The sequence below is a fragment of the Lonchura striata genome, chromosome 1 (assembly GCF_050655825.1).
Source record: "Lonchura striata isolate lonStrDom1 chromosome 1, ASM5065582v1, whole genome shotgun sequence".
NCBI lineage: Eukaryota > Metazoa > Chordata > Aves > Passeriformes > Estrildidae > Lonchura > Lonchura striata.
Window position 1 is genome coordinate 52,942,378 of NC_140703.1, and position 19,045 is coordinate 52,961,422.

A 19,045-nucleotide genomic window follows, 5' to 3' on the forward strand; every position below is an offset into this window, starting at 1 on the left:
GTTTACAAGTTTCCCACTGATATTAATAAAAGGAGTGCATGGTTGCAAACTAAAGTCCCCTCTGAAAACAAAGAAAACTACTAGCTTTATTGCTGTGAGCCTCCTGCACTGTTACTGTCTATCACTAAATACTAAGGGAAAAACACTGCAGACAGTGGATAAAGTAAAAAAATCCCAGTTTTAATTAATGTTATTTTTTCTATCTTCTGCTACAAGTCAAAAGATTTTTTTTCATAGAAAGTATTAATTGAAAATATCATTTATACTTGTGCAATATGCCTTTATCTGTGATAAAGTATGCAATCTGAGATATCAAAAAAGTTGCCTTTCAGGAGTCACCTCTAGAGACATTTTAACTGTGTTGTCTTGCTCAGGTACTTAGTTATTAGTCAGTTATAAATAGCAGATATTCAAAAATTAACATGTGAAGTTCGCTAGAATTGTATGTATGTATTTTTTTTCTAGAGCCTTTCACTATGTACTTTTAATGATGACAGCATACAAATTGTATATATTTTCCTTATTAAAAGAGAAGCAATGTTATTTGAAAATGTTTTCATCATGAATAGCTAATATTGCAGAAAGAAGCCCCTGAGCTGCAACCCTCTGGAAGCCAGGAATTTTGAATAGGAAAGCTTCCTAATGTGCATGCCCTGATCTTCTGGTTTCCCTTTTTCACTCAGTGTGGGCAATTGTTGGAAACAGGATATAATCTTCTAGATAGACTGTCACACTAATTAGCAAGGTCATTTTAATGTCACATACAAATGCGTAGCCAACTAAATTCTGTTAGGTGGAACACGAACTTACAGAGGCAGCTAGAAAGAGAAGGAGCTTCTATATACTTTCCCCTCCACCCCTTTCAAAGTAGGCAACACATTATTTGCATAATTTAAAAATAGTGATGAGTAATACTGGTTTTAAGACTGAGTTGAGGTTTGATGTATGTTTCATTTCTGTAGGATCATGAGGCTGCCTTTATATGATGCTGCTCTCAGATCAGAGAATGGGAAGAAACTCATATATCATCATAGCATTCTGTTTGGGAAAGTTCTAAAGGGTTTGTCAGTGAAAATACTAAAACAAATGCAGTAAGTGAACAAATCAGAATTATCTATAAATCTCCAGGGAATAAAATGTCCATTTTTGACATTACATTGAAATAAAAATTAAGAGAGACACCAAGAATAATGGCCTGCCATGTTTAAAGCCAGGCTTCACATAGAGCCATACTGTATTAAAAACAAATCTGGAACCTGAGCATGTTCACTGCAATTATCATTATCCAGCCTCTATAACATCTGACCTTCCCTAAAGAGAAATATTTTCTTTTTGTAAATATCCCATGTTGCACTGCATTTCCCATTGTCATTGGCAGCATATTGATTCAATATCAGGTTAGAGGATTAGCCATAGCACATACAAGCTGGACATACTGAATTTTGTATAATCTTCTACAACTGATCCACTGGGAGAATTAATAGAATTTCATGCAACTCTGAAATTGCTATTCCTGTTCCAGGGGACACTGATGATTTTTTAGATGTTGTACTTTTTAAATTTTTCTCAGCCTCTTCTGCACTGAATAAAAGGAGATACTGAATGTTTTCAGTATTTTTGTGTTACTGTTGTCATTGGCAGCAACAGCACTTTTGATATCCATCAGTTTGGCTCTGGTGCAGATTTTTTTCACTCTGGATGCCTACTGATGTGCACTGATTTAACTTCTAAAAATGAAACTTAATTTTGTGTAGCTTATAAGTAGTCCCCAGTGAATCTTGGCTCCAAAAAGCTAATATTTTTCAGACATAATCAACAGCAATAGGTAATGCATTACCATTAGCTATGTTAGCAAGTATAAAAAAAAGGAAAGGCTGGGGGAGGAAGTGTGGTGCAGAAACTCAGTAGAAAATGTAATATTCTTTTAGAAGCTTCATACTTTGCAGCAAGTCTTAATATAAAATTACACACATCAGTGTTACACTCCAGTGTTATTCTCCATGTTTATTCATAATGATTGTTTCATGTTTAAAGAACACCAAAATATTGTGTTTTCTCAGCCAAGGACAATAATAGTTTAATAGTAATTTATTTTAAACTGCTACTGATAATACAACCAATCAACACATTAAGTGATGCCAACATTGGCATCTTGCTAAATAATCTCTAGGCTTTGCACCGAGAGTACATCTTTCAAAGATAAGTCAACAAGAGCAATCAGAGCAGAAAATTAGAATTTGGTATCTTAGAATTAAAATACAGCTAAACTAAAGTTTTAATTGGGGTGATCTAAAAGGGCACTTGATGTAATGATCTCTTTCATTTGTTACTAATTGTTTGTTCCTGATGAAGAAGAAACATGTACATGAATGTAGTTGATTTGAGTAAAGATGGCAGTTGCTTTAGTGGCTTGATTTTATTGTTAAACAAGATAGATTTTAAGAATTTGGGACGATAATAATGTTTGCAGCTTTAAACTTACTAGACAATACACTTTTCATCAAAAATACTTTTAATGTAATTTCTCTTGATCTGGTTTATTTATGATTTGGATGAATCATATGTTCCAGTAAGTGAGGAATAGGAGGAGATTAAAACTCTCCAGAGTTTGTGCATAAGCCAGAAGCAGGTATTGATAAACAACTCCTACTTCAGATTTTTACAAATTCAAATGCACCAAACACAGGAGAATATGGCCATGGAAAAGGAACATAATTCAAATTAGTATTAACTTCCAAAAAATAGATTGTAAAAACTTTACAAATATTTCAAATTGTATTTTACTTTACATATGTACTTAGAACTTTATAGGTAGATTTCTGTGTTTTTCTCTAATAGTAATTCAGGTTTAACATTCAACCAAAAGACCTTTGTGATTTAGCTATTTTACATCAGCATAAGAAAACTGCTAAAACATGAAACATATTTGTGAGGACATTTGTTGTGTTACCATTGCTACCATATTTCCGAACATGGTTCAGTTCTTATTTAGTGTATACCATTTTGCTGACCATCTGGGCCTTGCATTCAAAAGGTGTTGAGTTCTTCTAGCTTCTGTGGGCTTCAATAGATTGAAGTGTAACAAAGCTGCAGAGCATTAAGCTCTGAACATGACAAGATTTGAGGCGATTTAATAAGAAGGATTAGGAGTACTGAAAATAACAGGCTCTGAAAACAGAATTAAAAGAGAAGTTTGAAGGACAAAAATTTCACAGCAATCATTGACACTGGGAAGACTAGTGGGATAAATGAGAAGACTCACAAAACACTCAGAAAATACTTTTTCTGTTTCTCAAATATCATTATACTTGCTTATTTTTCCATTCTTCTTTGGGAGATATTTTTTTTAAAAGTGAAAAAAAATGCAACCCAGAATCCAATTTAGGAAGTGGTATGGCTGAGGGGTGAGGAAGCTTGTCTGGGAGAGGGGCATTATGATTTTGTGTCTGTAGAACTCAAACCAGTTCTTGAGTGTTAACCTTATATCTGTTAGCTGAATGTTTCCATAGCAAAACCATTGGGGAGTAGTGGTTTGTCTCTTTAGTTGGCATTGTTTTACTTCATATCAGTAATTAAATCTCTGTTGGGTCAAAGTATCTCTAGGGTTAAGTTATCAGGAGTCTTGTCTAGGATATAGGAGAGTTAGTTTCATATCCATGGAGGTTCATATATTAATATCCATGCTTAATTATCTGCTTTATTATGATAGCTTCAGTAGGAGAGATTCAAGTGTAGACCCAAGAGCCTGATGGCCAGGCTTTTGGGAAAGGGAAAAGGATGTTCATTTATTTCAATTCCATTTCTCCTTATATTTTGATGTTCTGTCTTACTGTCCTAACTATCTAGTAAATCTCATTAATAATACGCTGTTAGCTATGCCAGGATCATCTGATTTCCTTGCAAAAGAAGAAGGAATTTTGTAGTTGGAATTCTCAAAGGAAGCTTAAAATAATCTGAATTCTTATTTCCTGATACACTAACAACAGAAAGAAAGGTAGAGTTTGTATCCACCATCCCAGGTCAAGAAATCAAGACATGATTGTGTTTTGTTTTTCTGCTGTGAGATAATGATCCTACAAATCGAGGAACAGACTTGTTAAAACAGAGATATCTTCGTGCTTTGTGACTGTTTTTTCCTTGCTATCCAAATATACCTATAGTCCATGGAACCTTAATTACATATGTAAGTATTTGAAATTAATAGTAATTAATAAGGATGAGGAGCAAGAAGGCAAGACTTTAAAAGAGCCTTTCTCCTTTAGCTAATTTCCATTGGCTTGGGTTGAACTAGAGATGGAATTCTGTGTATGATGTGACTGTGAGATTGCCAGTTTTTCTAAAGAGGAGTAAACCTATTCCTGAATGTTTTTCACATGAGTTATATACACGGTCAGAGGTGAGTTTGCATTTTCTAAGATAAGCTGAATCCCATCTTTTTACAGATTTTTGTCCACCTGCTAAAAAGTTAATTCCAGTTAAAAATTACTGTTGATAATAGGTTACTTTGATCCTGTGACAGAATTTTTTTTATTTCTAAAGTATCACATCACTATAATGGAAAAATAACAGCAGTTAGTTATTATGTCAGCTATTCTAACACTCTCCAAATATCCAACTTTGTCTCTGAACAGGGTCTACTAAAGGTTGCTATAGACAATGCCAGAGCTCAAGAGAAACAGGTCCAACTGGAAAAAACAGAGCTGAAGATGGAACTCTTCAGGGAACGAGAACTGAGGGAAACACTTGAAAAACAGTTGGCTGTGGAGCAAAAGAACAGAGGTACTTTGATTAAGTACACATAAACATCTTTCAAACACCTGTATTTTATCAAAATTTTACCTTTCTTAAATCATCTTAGGTCTCAGCTGACTTCAATAAAGGATATTTTATAACCTGCCTAATTTTGTATAGGGTCTTCATAAGACTTGGAGCAAGTACCCTCCCTTTTCTCAACATTTTTCTTGAATATTGTTACATCAGCAATACAAAAGCAATTATAAATACCTTAGATGCTGGAACAGGCCTTTGTAGGTTGTTATCATTAGGAAAAGGATAGCTACTTAATACAATTTGTATCAAATTTAAGAAGCTGCAAGTTTTTAGGAACTCTCTTCGGTTCTTATAATTTAGGCAATATTTAGGCAAACTGTATGTAATAAATATAATGGTAATATATGAGTTCTTTATAATGCATAGTAGATAAAATACATGTTTGTAGAAGTAATAGTGAAAGATTTTCTTGATGAAACAGAAGCATTAGTAGCATTTGTAGCATTACCATCAGCCCACTGTAAAGCCTGTACATGTTAGAGATTTTTAAATAATTACATTGATAGTGAAGGTGAGACAGTTTGGAGTGATTTGCACTAACTATTTCTATTACGAACATGTTTCTATCTTTTTTTATGCATTCGTTTCTCTGTCTTTGTGTATCTCACCCTTTAATAGTGCCTGATTACTTTGCAAAGACAGTTAACCTCTGGAGCTCCCTTGCTGTTTAACTCAGACCATGACAAGTCAGATGTGTATTTTTGCAGAGCTAGAGTTACAAGTCTCTTCTTGTCCAGTTTAATTTTCTGGTAACCACTTAAACAGAGAATCCCAAGAACAACTGGATTCGCAGCCAATGTCATTATGCTTTAAACAAACATGCTAGCAGTAAGTACACAATGTAATCCTGTTTCATGCCTTTACCCATTAAAGGGTAGGACTATCACATCATTAATTACCCTTTAACTTATGAAAATATATTTTGAAAGACAACTGCTGTTAACGATATTACACCTACACAGTGAGTCATCCCTTTGTCCACAACTGGTCCACTCTGCTCAATACAATTGTATTAGTTATACTTTTAAATTAATTTGGTAAAAGAGTAAAGTAATTTGGTTAGTCTTCACAACTTTCTTACAACTACTAAAATATATGTTCCTTTTTAGAATTGTATAGTCACATGCAAAACAGAAAAGGTTTGAGGGGGAGCCCATCTGATATTTAGTTTTGCCATCTATAAATTAAGCGTCTCATTTTAATTAATAGAAGTTCTTTTTCTGGACAATAAAAAAAAGAAACTTGTATAGCCTGTTCTATAGATAGGTAGGTAGTGTCAATTGCACTTTGAAGACTTCTTTCTCTTCCCTTTAACTCCAGAGGTCACATGGTTGACAAGGGTGTGCTAGACACATATGTTTTGAAAAGATAAAATGCAGCAAAATTAATTTCACTCAAAGTTGTATGTCAGAAAAAAACATGGGATAGTCTCTTATTGTGTTCAGTTTACTGAAATAATTGGCAGTATTATTTTCAGGATGATGCATTACCTGGTTTTATATATGCATCCCTCTAATGATGATCTTGCACTGGGAAAACAGTCAGACCAAAGAGGAATGGATTTGAATGGTTAATGGTTGTATGCAGCAAACCAAATATAATGAGGATGACTATCTCTGCTAGTGGATACTTCTGTATAAAAGAAAGAAAAGTATGGATTATTCTTTCAAATAAACAGATTGAAGTAAGAGAGAAAAAATAAGGCTAGTTTGTAATTATTGTGAAAATTTATTCTTCAATTAAAGGCAGAAAAAAGCATAGGAGCCTTTACCTACCTGTTAGTTTTTCAGATAGGAAGTGTCATGTCCTAAAGTTTCACATGTTTTAATGGAAGCACAAGCAAGAAGGGAGAAATGTACCATCTTCCCTGCTAAGTGAAGAGATGCCGTATGAAAATACTGAAAGCACTTAAAAGCTACAGCATAGAAACACAAGCCACTGTGTCACATTCAGGTCAAACCCTTCATGTGAAGGGGACATTCAGCATTAGGCAACATCTATCTATCTTTTGCTCATCTTGTCAAATATAATTATGTTTAGTGGCTATAAATGAGTATTTTTGCCTTTTTTTATGGAGTGTTGGATTCATGGCTGCTACTGTATGTTCTACAGAGCTGCTTTTTTACTGTACTGTTTCCTTCCTTCTTTTTAAATTTTCCAATTAGAGATTCCTAAGGCTGTAGGATGTGTCTCATCAACTGGTGAAAGTAGGATAATATCTCTTCTGTGAGCAGCTACACAGTAAGGGTTTGCTAATTCTGGCTCTGACTGCTGTAGTCACATCTACAATGTGTCAGCCATGATGACATTTTAATTCAGAAAGCAACATATGTTTCCTTCTCATTTATTGCAATCACTTTCAAAGTACTTATAATGAAAACATTAAAACCATGCAATGATTCAAAATGTATTTAGTTTAGCCTTTGTATAGATGCTAGATGTTCTTTGATAGTATGAGCTAATTAGCCCGTAAAGTAGTTGGTATTGTACAAAATGAGAAAGAATCAAAATTCCAAAGTCTTGGATGTAAATTATGTAGTTATTCTGACTACAGGATTTGTGCTTATGTTAATTTTGTGCCTGAACAGTTCTGTACAGCAGCACAAAATATACAAGATCATCTAAACGGTGGTTCTTCTTAGCATATGAATTAAAGAGTAATAACAATGACAGTTCCCTTTAAAAGTTTCATTATTTGCATTTTGTGAATGATACCACCATCACAGTCTACTGTCCCTGGGGAGTATGAACTGGTGAAAGTATTTTTTTGTATTTTCCCTCATTCATTCTTAGGCATATGCTAGAGGTTACTTTGCAGTGAGATACAGGGCTAGATAGGTCTTGACATGCAAACCTAACATTTCCTGGTATCTTAGTTTGGTAAGGATAATTCTTTTGATGAAAATTCTTTAATGATAATTTTTTAGTTAGTGTCAAAATAACAGAATCTTCAGGAAAGGATTATGCAGAAAGATCTTAAGACAAAAATCTTTTTACACGTGTATCCATGAAAACCCTAAATGTGCTATATAAGAATGGTTGAAATGTGGTGGGGGAGATAATGCTGTGCTTTACAACTTTACATGATTGCTTCAGAGGTCCACTTTGGTTTTAATGGAGTAGAAAAATTGGTTGACTTTACCCTTTTCCACCAGGGGCATAACTTGTAATATGTTCCTTTAGTTAGGGATCCTGCAAGTCTTACCTTTGTGGTTGTAAATCACTGGTAACATAGAAAAGAAAATTGTAATGAAGTCCCATACTGGACTTGCCATCCATTTCCTAAAGAGTTTAAGCTGAAGAAGTTCAAGGAAAAGATTTTTTCTACATAAGGACTTTCTATATTTAATTTCAAAATACTAATTTCTTTACTAACATTTTCCCTCACATTTGACAAAGTATATTAATATTTACTTGACTGGAGGATCCAGCACCACAAAGGATTTGCTGTGAGTTCTTCAAGGTTTGATGGCTGATGGCACAGGCACCAATAGAAAGCAAGAAAGAGAAAAGACACAATGGAACTGTGGAAAAGAAATAATATGGAGAAGAGACCAGACACCGAGAGGTCAGATGGCTTGCAGGAAGCAGAGCTTGGAGGGAAGTTAGAAGTCTCAGAGCCTTTCCCCAAGAAATGAGGACCAGAGCAGGGTGGGGGCCGCCCAAGACACAGGCAGATGGATCCCCATCTTATGCAAGAGAAGCTGCAGGGAGGCAAGAACTCCATCACTATGTGTCTATGAGAAATAAAAATGGTGAAATTAATTCTGAAAATCCCCTCACTTCTAGAGACAGAATCATCTCTGTCAGATGATTCAAAAAGTACATTCCATTGCTGATTTTTGAGGTTTTCTGATTTGAAGATTCACAGTCATTGCTTGATACAACATACAGTTTTCAACACTGTCATATAGAACAGTAGCTTTTAGAATATTCCAGGGTGATTCCAAGAAATTTCAAGTAATATAACTGGTTGTTGTGTAATTCATTGGTTCATATGAACGTCTCGGTTATAGTGTTTCTCAGGAAACACTAGGTCATTGTGCAGCCAAGTTTCAGATCCAGACTGGAGTGCACTGATGTTATTTTCCTTTCACAGCAATAATTCAGAAAAGGCTAAAGAAGGAAAAGAAGGCAAAGAGGAAATTGCAGGAAGCACTTGAATTTGAGACTAAACGACGAGAGCAAGCAGAGCAAACATTGAAACAGGCAGCTTCAACAGATAGTCTCAGGGTCCTAAATGGTAAGAAGCCAATTTTTGCCTCTATGGCATTAACTTTAATTTAAATGCCAAAAGAATTTTGTTATATTGAAAATTTATTACATGATGGAAAGGGAAAAAAGGAAAATCTCTTTTCTTTCCTTCATTAAAATGATACCTCTATTGCTTTGTTACTTTATATAGTATGTGCAAATAAACTCACTGGAGAGAATGTTCAAACTAGGACAATTTTATATTATTAGCTTGAGAAGTCAATTTTTTTCTTCCTTTTTTTCTCCTCCCCTTTATGCTTGAAAAATCTATTGCTCATTAATCTTCCCAGTCTAACAAAAAATTGTCCTGGCCTCCAGTCATTGTTCAACATTAAAAAAACTGACAAAGGTTGATTGTATTGTAATTCAGCATTGGAGTAACAGGTTGTAAAAAGGGCTATAAGAATCAAATGAAATATGTGTCAGTCTTACCTTTCTATCTTTCTAGACTCTCTGACCCCAGAGATAGAAGCTGACCGCAGCGGGGGCAGAACAGATGCTGAAAGGACAATACAAGGTAGGAATTTGCAAAAGGCTATAAATCTAGATCTTGCTATATGAGTTTTTCCTCAGCTTTAGACTGCTATTCAAGCATGTAGCCTACCATCTGGGCCACATCAAAACAAGTTCAAACAAGGTCAAGTTCATCTTGCTTGTTTATAAGAGAGAATACATTCTGTGGTGATAGATTTTCTTTAAATTAACAGGTCATTTCTGTTTATACAGAGCAATTAAAGAAGAATAATTAATTTGAAGCAGTATTGGTTTGAATCTCAGACATGCTGAATGCAGTTTTTTTGAATATGTGTAGTTTGACTTGAGTTAATAATGTTTTTAAAGGCGTATTTGAAGCATCTTGAGCCTTTTAACTATACAAATGGCTAGACCTAATGGGTAACATTCAAGGCATGATGAGAATTTCATAGCTAATAGTCAGTGGCAGTTACTGAAAGGTGTTATTTCAATAAGCTACTCTGAACATTAACAATAAATAAGCTGTTTATTCCCATCTTGGATTTTTCATTTACCTCATCGCATTATTTACATTTTAATAAAACAAATCTGAGTAAATTTATACATGAAATACTAAAGAGAGCCATATTACTTCCCCTGTGAATCTAAGAGTATATATACATTGCAAACATCAAGATATTAGTAAAGAGCAAATTTTGAAGATAGTATTTATGTTATAATATCTTTTCTTATCAACCAGCTAAATCTACCTGCATGAATACTAAGCAATAAAAATAGCAATTGTTTTCAATAGTAAATGAAGGTGCATTTTTCAGAGGCAAGTCTAAAAGGATTAGCTCCAGTAATCATACTCAATTGCCTTTATTTTGCATTTTAAAGTCAATCATCCTAACAGTATCATTTGACATCTTCTGTTTGTTATTTAATCACATTTCCTAACTTCCAAGGCGTTGTTACTGGTGTGCCACAAGGAGGCTGTAGCAACAGCAACAAAAAAAAGTCAAGAAGCTTTTAATGGATTGAACATATAAACAAATATCAAAGATGCAATAAGTTCTTATGAAAGACAAACACGCATATATAAACAAAGACATTTAAAGCAAGTTATGTCTGCAAAGTCAATAGCACAGAAATTGGAATATGCCAGATTAAATGTTGCCTGGGAAGTGAATATGTTATGAGGTCTGTTACCCCTGAATCCTGCCTTCCTTCCCATAAAATATGCACATTATTCGAAGCACCATTTGATATAATTAATTTGGTAAGAACTCAGCCACTATTTCATTTTGTTATAATCCAGCCATTTTGTTACTTCTTTTGATGCTAAAACAGACTTCTGATTTCTAGGGAGGTCATGCTGCAGCACCAGTCACTGCAGTACTTGTACTCATTGCAAACATTAATTGCTCCATCTTCAGAGCATTCTTACAGGGAGATATTTGGAGTATTCCAATTTGATAGCTGGGAAACAGAATCAAATACAGATTAAGATGACATATTGCTTAACTGTCAAGTATCAAGGACCTAATTTTTCAGGATAATTTGCATTTTTGGCAGAAGCATGCAGGTGTAATCAAATCACTGTTCCTGTTGAACTGAGTCTTGCTCATAGGCTAAAATATAAAGTTGGATATTTATAATATGAGCAACACAATTTTGAAAGTATGTATTCTAAAGGATTTATCCCAAACTATATAGGAATAACACTTCAGCTTTTGAGCTATGACTATTCATTCTTTCCCAGCTATCCTCTGCTCATTTCATATATTTCCATTTTGCAATAAGTGAAATCAAAGATTTATGGGAGACATTCTCAGTAATGACTTTTCCTTGATTCATCTGTCCCAGGTGATACACATTAAAAACAAAATTAAAATCCACAGATGATTATTTAGTTCAAGATTGGACCATGATATTTTCTGATGTGATATTGAATCATATTGCAAAGGCAACCTTAATTCTGACATTTCCTGTATCTACTTTGTACTCTCAACATAGAACTAAAGCAGAGGGTTTTTAAAAGGAAAGAAGAAGCAAGAAATAACAGTTTTCGTGTCTTTCAATTTAATGTATTCAGCTCAATCATCATACAGCAGTTCAGAACTTTTAGGTCTACTCCAATACGTAACCCTACAACACAAATGTAACTATAAGAACATATTGTCAATGTAAATCAGTCATTATAGGGTGACAGGCTTCAGAAATAGTTTAAGAAACAGTTAATAGCAGGCAAGTCATGCCAAATGTCTGGACTCTTTGTGTTCATTTCCAATATTGGAAGAAGGATTTCCCTTCACCATAAACTCCCTTTTCTCTGTGTCCCCCTTGCTATGTATCCCTGTGTATATGTCCCAATTCCTTCTTTCTTCTTTCTCACTCCAATCCCACCTTTTGTCAATTGCTAACCTAACACTTTTCCTTGCTCTGCGTTACATTGCTCTTCTTTTTCCCCCAGATTCACATTCTTCAATCATTCTCTTCTGAACTTAGTTTCATGCCGCCCTAATTATTTCCTTAATTACAAGCTCTTTCTCTCTCCATGACCTCCTGCCTCTGTTGGACCCTTCCTGTTGCCTCCTCCCCTTACCCAGTCATATCAAGAGCTGCATTGACATTCCCTGTTACCAGCTTTGCCTGCTGCAAAGCACATCTCCATGTGTAGCGTCTGCTTCCCCCGTCTCCCTGGTCAGGCTCACATTCTCTCCTGGTTTCAGTACATTTCTGTTTCTTTTCGTGTACCTGCCTGAATATCAGGGACGGAAACACTGAGAGCATTCTGTTCCAATTTCAGTATTTAGCATGACAGTTTTAAGCAGGAGTGAGGGAAAAGAATTGCAGGAAAAGAACCACTTAATTCCTGAAGCTTTGGAATAAGCATGCTCAGTACAGATGGGGCCCTTTATCTGCAAAAATTTTCCAGGGGCTGAAATATTTTTCAGTACTTTCTTGGGTTTTGTTTGGGGCAACAAAGATCATATTGTCAAAATTATACAAAATTTCAATTGTGTCCTTACATTTCATTTGTAAATGATATTTTGTATACTTTGGAATGCACTACAGAAGAAATATAATATACAAATATTTATTATATTCTATGTACAGTATGTTCCATAATTAAAAATATAATACCACTTCTTGCATCTTGCAGGTTCTGGGGAAAAATATTTACTATGGAAATACTTTATCTCAAAAATATATCTGTGTTTCAGTATGTAAGCATACCTGGGGTAATAGTCTTTTTATCCACAATCATTTTTCAATTTACTGTGTTGAGCATGCTATGTAGTTCTATAACTAAGCAAACAAAGGTAGGAAGGCTTCAGTGCTCTGTAGGGAAGTGATATAATTGAAATACAAAGTGTAATTTCAGCATTTAAAAAAAATATGTAAGAAAATAATAATTAAAACTAAAGATTTTGTTTACTATGTATTATAAATAAATGGATACTTGTCAACTTGAAGTTATATCTAATGTTGCTATTTTTAAGTATCACTTTGAAGAGTAAGGAATAGAACTAATTTAAGCATAGAAGATAATTGCATTTGTCAATAAGGGGGTATGTTCTGTTCTATTTTTTCATTGTGTAGCACTCATTTAGATTCATTTTTAGTGCATGTAAAGTCTTTTGTAAAATGGGAGCAATAATAAAAAGGAATTTGAATACAAGACTATTAAAAGAAGCAATGGAGGGTATTTTAGGGTTGTGTTTGAGTTTTTTAAATACTGAGTAGATAACAGTTTGCTTCAATATCCATAAAACGTTAACAAATAATCATAATAAATAATTCAAATTTGGGTCTCAGATGTACTTATGTTTTTTGGGTTTTTTTTTTTTTTTGAGTGATAGAAAGAGATACTGAGCTATTAGGAACTGGTGAAGACACTGGTTTTAAATGTTTTCTTTGCTTCTGTTTTAAATAATAATAAAGCAGATTATCCTCTTCTCCATACATATTGTAGGTTCACTAGATGCCTATGCCTAGCTCCCAATCCGGTTTCCCAAGACCCCCTCATCCCACACAAAAAGGTACCATACAAAGATAATGTTTGACTTTTATATACTGTTTTGTTAACAGACCTCTTACTAAGCACTAGAACAATGACATTTACTGCTGCTTTTATTTTCTTATTTCCATTTAATTTTCTTCTCCATCTAGTTACTTACCATGTATTTGCCTGCCTACATTATGTTTTCTTTTCCTCTACATATCCCACATTCCAAATTTTCTATATCCCAGTAGTTTCCCTCCCAAGTCCTGTACCTTCATTTTCATTCTATTTAAATACCAATCACACACATTATCTAAAATCCTCTAAAAGTGTTCTAGTTCTGCTCCATCTTCACCATTGGCCATTCTTTCCTTGTCATGTTCCTGTCATGTGCTCCTTTTGCCAAATTGCTCACAAATAGTTTTGTTCTATTGTCCGAAAGTTATCCTGGTAAGAAGAGGAAGATTAATCAAATTTTTCCTCTTTCATGCTGCTATTTTTTTGTTTTTTCCATTTATTCCAAATTTACTAGCAGTTGCCTTGGCTTGTACCTTTTCTGCTTTCTACCGAATAACTTCCAGCTTCTGTATGCTGTCATTCCAGCTGGTCCTGAAATCAGCTCTAAGTCTTCTTACTCTGCTCAGTTTCCTGAATTCTCAGGAATATCTGTTTTTTTACCCCAAATGTTTGTTTATGTTGCTATAAGTCCTTTGCATTTTATATGTTCTCAAAGTTCTTCCATCCTGCTCACTCTCAGTTTTTTCCTCAGCTATGCATTCTCCTCTAGCAGAAAATTTATTCTGCTTGTCCATTTTCACACCTCGGTTCTCTACTCTGCTGCAAGTATTATTTTTTTCTTCTAGCACATTATCAGCCTTTCTCCAAATGTGTTTGTTATCTACTCTCTCTGTTCCTTACCAAAATGAACTTACACTTTCTAAGCCCTTTTCTACCAATATCTTCCCTTTTTTTAGTTCTCCACCTCTTCTCTAAGCTCACATTAACAATTCAGTTAAGTGTAATGCTCAGTGGTTTCAGTTTATACCCTCCTGGTGTAAGAAAAAGACCCACTCATCTACCATACTCACAAAACATTCCTGGGCTATCTGTCTTTTTGCCCTCCTAGAAGGGACAAGGCAGGAAATAGAGATGTTGAACAGATCCAGGAATAGAAAAAGAAAATATAAGCAACTTGGTACACTGGTCCTGTATGAAGTTCCTTTGCAGACTACTGAACAAGAACAAGAAAGAAATTATTATTTAAATTTTCCCATTGCAAGTGCACATTTTGCTGCCCAAACATTAGGGGAAAGCTGCCCTGCATTTGCCCTCCACATTAGTAAAAATTGCCTATATACAGCTTTAGTCTTTTGCCCTGAAGCCTAACCTAAATTGTTTCTGTATTGGTTTGAAACTTGTTTAATCTTATTTTTCAACAAGCAAAATCCACGTAATAATCTCAGCAACTGATAATCCTTGATTCTTGCTTTTTATGTTTGTGTTTGAAAGATGGGTATCTGCAGGACTTCCACAATGAAAAGGAGCTTCTGGTGGTTCTGTGAAGCTACTGCACACAGTTCTATTTCTGATATATAAATCTTGGACAAAAGTGTGTGGAAATATGTGATGATATTTTTTATGAGATCAAAAACTTTATTGGAAAAAGCTGTTATCAAGGCTGTGAAGTCAAGCATTCCAAAATTAGGAAATGGTAGAATTAAGGTTGTCTTCCGCACCTTTGTTCAAGTGTCTTTGTGTATGTGTCATGATACAATCTTTAATTATGTGATTAGATACTGTGTTCTTCACAGTACCTTGTCTCATTCAGTGCAGGGGACAAAAATATAGGTGAATAAAGGGATATCAATCCAATACGTTCTTCATCTTCAGTGGTCAGTGTGTCTTGTAATGTTTTATATAATATTCCATTTATGTATAATATTTCCATAAATAGACATCATGCTTTAGAGAATAGTTTTAAATTGTTACCTAAATTTCTTTCATATATTAAATCTTAACTTTGGCATTTCCTGACAGCTGTGGGCTTTGCTTCAACAATGTCCTAGGTACCCGACTCCTAGGGTTGTCTTCTTAACAAATAAACTGCAAGGTCAGAAGTTTCTCTGTGAGACAACATCTGAAAACCATACAGACCTGAATTTTAAGATTCAGTGATAAAGCTAATCAAGCAACTGATAGACTGTGATACCATAATATGAGCAGTGTGGCTGAAGAAATGACCATTTTGCTATGGCAGTTTTACAGATACTTCCTGAGATAAAGACAATCTTAGGGATATATTTCATGCTCTTGGGCACAGAATCTTCCTTTCACTTTTCTTGCAGTCTGTATCACCTCTAACAGTGTCTCCATCAACCTTTCCTTTTTCTTGGCTCTCCCTAATTTCTGGGTTTTCTATCAATGTTAATAGCAACTTCCAAATTTCCGAATGTCTTTCTTGATCCATTTTTCCTCACACCTTTCAAGGCAAGTTTCTTTTTATATCCAGTCATAATTCCAGCCCCAAAAGTTTTGCCTTCTTTTGCCTAATATCCTTGTTAATCAAGATCTAGGTGTCTCAACACTGACTCATAACATTCTATCCATATACGACATGTCCAGTTACTCACCATGACTTTTCCTTCTAAGAAACCTCATGTGACTTTGCTTTACTTTCTTGCCCTATCTGTGTTCTGTTTCTCCTCTTTCCTTGTGTTCTCAACAACTGGGTTCAGTTCTTGTCTATTAATGTAAAGAATTCAGTCCCCCAACTTCAGTCTCAGTTGTTGTCAGCCAATCATTTTTAGTACTTTATTTCACTGTGTCTTCCAGTACCCTGGTTTCTGTGTTTCTATGTATGTATTTAGCCAGTCTCAGTCACGCCCCCAGTCACGTTTTCTGTCCTTATTTCCAATTCCTATCACATCAGACTTGTCCTAATTTCTGTAAATCTTGAGTATTTTTATGAGTTCATGTTTGTAGACTTAGAGAAGATTACTGTTGTTTGCTGATCATAGAGAGGATACATTTTCCAGTGCATGGCTACTCTCAAATTAGCTAATGATTTTTTAAAAATAGTTTTTGATATCCTCAAATGATAGAACATGTATTTCTTTTCCAGGGACATCACAATTCTTTGCAGCATATTTAACTAAGATGTCTTCTGTTTAGTCTTAATTTATTTTCTGAATGGTATTGACTGTGATGACCAGTGCTAAGTACATTTCTTTTAACTTTAGAGTCCTTTCAAGAATTGCATCTTTATATCTCCTATCTCTGCATTTCTTCTCCTATCTCTGTATTTCTGTCTGTTCCTTTCCACATTCACCTTTATCAAAAGCAATTCCATTTGCATCCATAGCTGCATAAAGACGAGGTCATCCATCTGTATAATGCCATGTAAAACAATGGCCATATGTTCTCTAAAGTGTTAATTGATTAAACCTAAGGAAAGCACCTGACTCTATACATTTTACCAAGATTTTTTTCTTGCCTTTTTATCCTAATTAAAACTCTTGGAACTGCTAAATGTCTTTCTATGTGTATCAACTTGTAAATTCTGCATTTTTATTCAATTGACACTTGCTCATCAGTTGTTCTGGTTTTATCACCATTTAGTAAGTACTATGGATTTATCGTTACTCATTTACTATTGCATGGGACTTTTAGCAGAAAGGTGCTTGGGTTTAGTATAGAGCCAGAATTCCCAAATGAATATATCAGGTCGTTTGCAGAATGAAAATACATTTTCACTTTCCCATGTGACATTCCTTCTTCTCTGTCAACCCATTTCAACAGTGTTTCAGCTTCCCCTCTATTGTTGCTTTCTCATTTTCCTTCTACCTCTGTTTCACCTCTTCCCCTGCTACTGAATATCCCAAATATTTCTTAATACGTCACTTCCTTGACCTGCAAGGTAACATGTGTCTATGTTCTGGAGCCATGTGGCTGCTGGTTGACCAGGTGGCTGACTAGGAGGCTCATGCATTCTGAGGGATCAGTGACCAGGCAGGAGATACGCATTTTCTGCTGGACATCTTGTTGCTGCCTCTTGACAGCTGGGCAAATCAAACAGTACATGATGCTTCTCAGCAGCTGAAGGGCCAAACAAATGGTTTGAAAAACTGCAAGAGACCCACAGCCCACCTGTTGTGCAGGCCTACTATAAAGGTTGAACTTTTCAGCAGGGAAAAGAAGTCAGGAGCTGGAAACAAGCTGTCAGAAGCCTGGAAGGCAAAGGGATTTTTTTTTTTCTAGATATGTTGAATAACTGCCCAAGGAAACATCTGCTACTTAGCTAGGCTGTTTATGGAAACAAACAGCTGACTATTCTAGACCCATAGAAATATAGAAAGGTTCTGTGAAGCAGCAAAGACAAAACAGTCGACTGACTTGTTTGGAGATGAACATTTCTGTGATTTTAGGTCACTTAGCCTGTTATCCCATTAGGTCCAACTAAAAAAAACAGGAAAAAAAACAAACAAACAAAAAACCCCCAAAACCAAACCAAAACAAAACATACCCAAAAACCCAAGCAAAAAACCCAATAATTTCCATTTAATTTGCCAATAAAAATTATTTTATTTAGCTTAGGAGTTAAGAAGCATTTTGAAGTTCTGTCGATGTGAAATAATGTGCCTTGTGAAAATGTGATTTTCAGCAATCAGGCAGATAGATTTTGCAGTTTTCTTTTTACCTGTCTGATTTTCAGGTTTCTTCATTGAATTTTTCATTTTTTAAATTTCTAAAGCTCAGTAAGACAACTGATTTCAGTCTCTACAGTTTTGGTTAACTGTAGGCATAAGACAAGACTGCCTATGTCTATGCCTATGCCTATGCCTATGCCTAATGTGACTGTTCTCCTTTGGGTAATTCTAGCACCTCTCTAGGTAGGAGTAGTGATTTGAGCTAACAGAAACCTGTGGGAAAGACAACAGAATGGAGCAAAGTCATTGTAGTGACCCACTGGGGAGTGATATTTGCTGTTTTGTTATTGATTCTTCTCTGCATGCCAGAGTTTGTCAAACAAATTGATGCATTGGTGAAAACGTATGCACACGCACTGTTCAATTATAGAAGCCAAAGGGTAGCGTGTTTTCTGCATTGCTCTTCTCTTTTGCCTTTCTCATGCTCAAAAGAAAATTTATTTTCAGACATAGTGATGGTCTTAAGGGTGAGACACTGTTAGAATATTAGTGTCTAACCCTCAGTGACATTTAGTGGAGCTGCCTGACTAACTCCCTTTGGATAGTCCACCTGATTCTATTTTATTTTCGTTCAGTCTTCATAAACTATTTGCTGGTTCAACACTGTTCTTATTTGCAGTAACACATAATGCTTCATTTTTCTTCTGATTAGTGCCTTAAACTTCATCTGCTTTTTGACTTCACTGTGTAACACCTTGTATTAATGTCAGGGTCATGCACTTATTATTCATGTGAACAGTGCTATTCACTTCAAGGAAATTATATACATAATAATAAATAACAACATTAA

The 19,045-nt window shown here is 35.0% G+C and overlaps 1 protein-coding gene across 8 annotated transcripts in view; it reads left to right on the plus strand.

Annotated features, from left to right (window-relative positions):
• Positions 1-19,045, plus strand: part of DACH1 (dachshund family transcription factor 1) — a 352,983-nt gene that overhangs the window by 307,479 nt on the left and 26,459 nt on the right. For 4 of the 8 annotated variants that reach the window (XM_021548063.4, XM_085576681.1, XM_085576685.1 and 1 more), the window contains 4 exons: positions 4,632-4,779; positions 8,930-9,073; positions 9,533-9,601; positions 13,520-13,586. In XM_021548063.4, the coding sequence (XP_021403738.2) occupies positions 4,632-4,779; positions 8,930-9,073; positions 9,533-9,601; positions 13,520-13,542 (384 nt within the window). In that variant the 3' untranslated portion in view covers positions 13,543-13,586. The remainder of the gene's footprint in view (positions 1-4,631; positions 4,780-8,929; positions 9,074-9,532; positions 9,602-13,519; positions 13,587-19,045) is intronic. The other 4 variants (XM_085576669.1, XM_031504835.3, XM_021548061.4 and 1 more) reach the window with 1 other exon arrangement.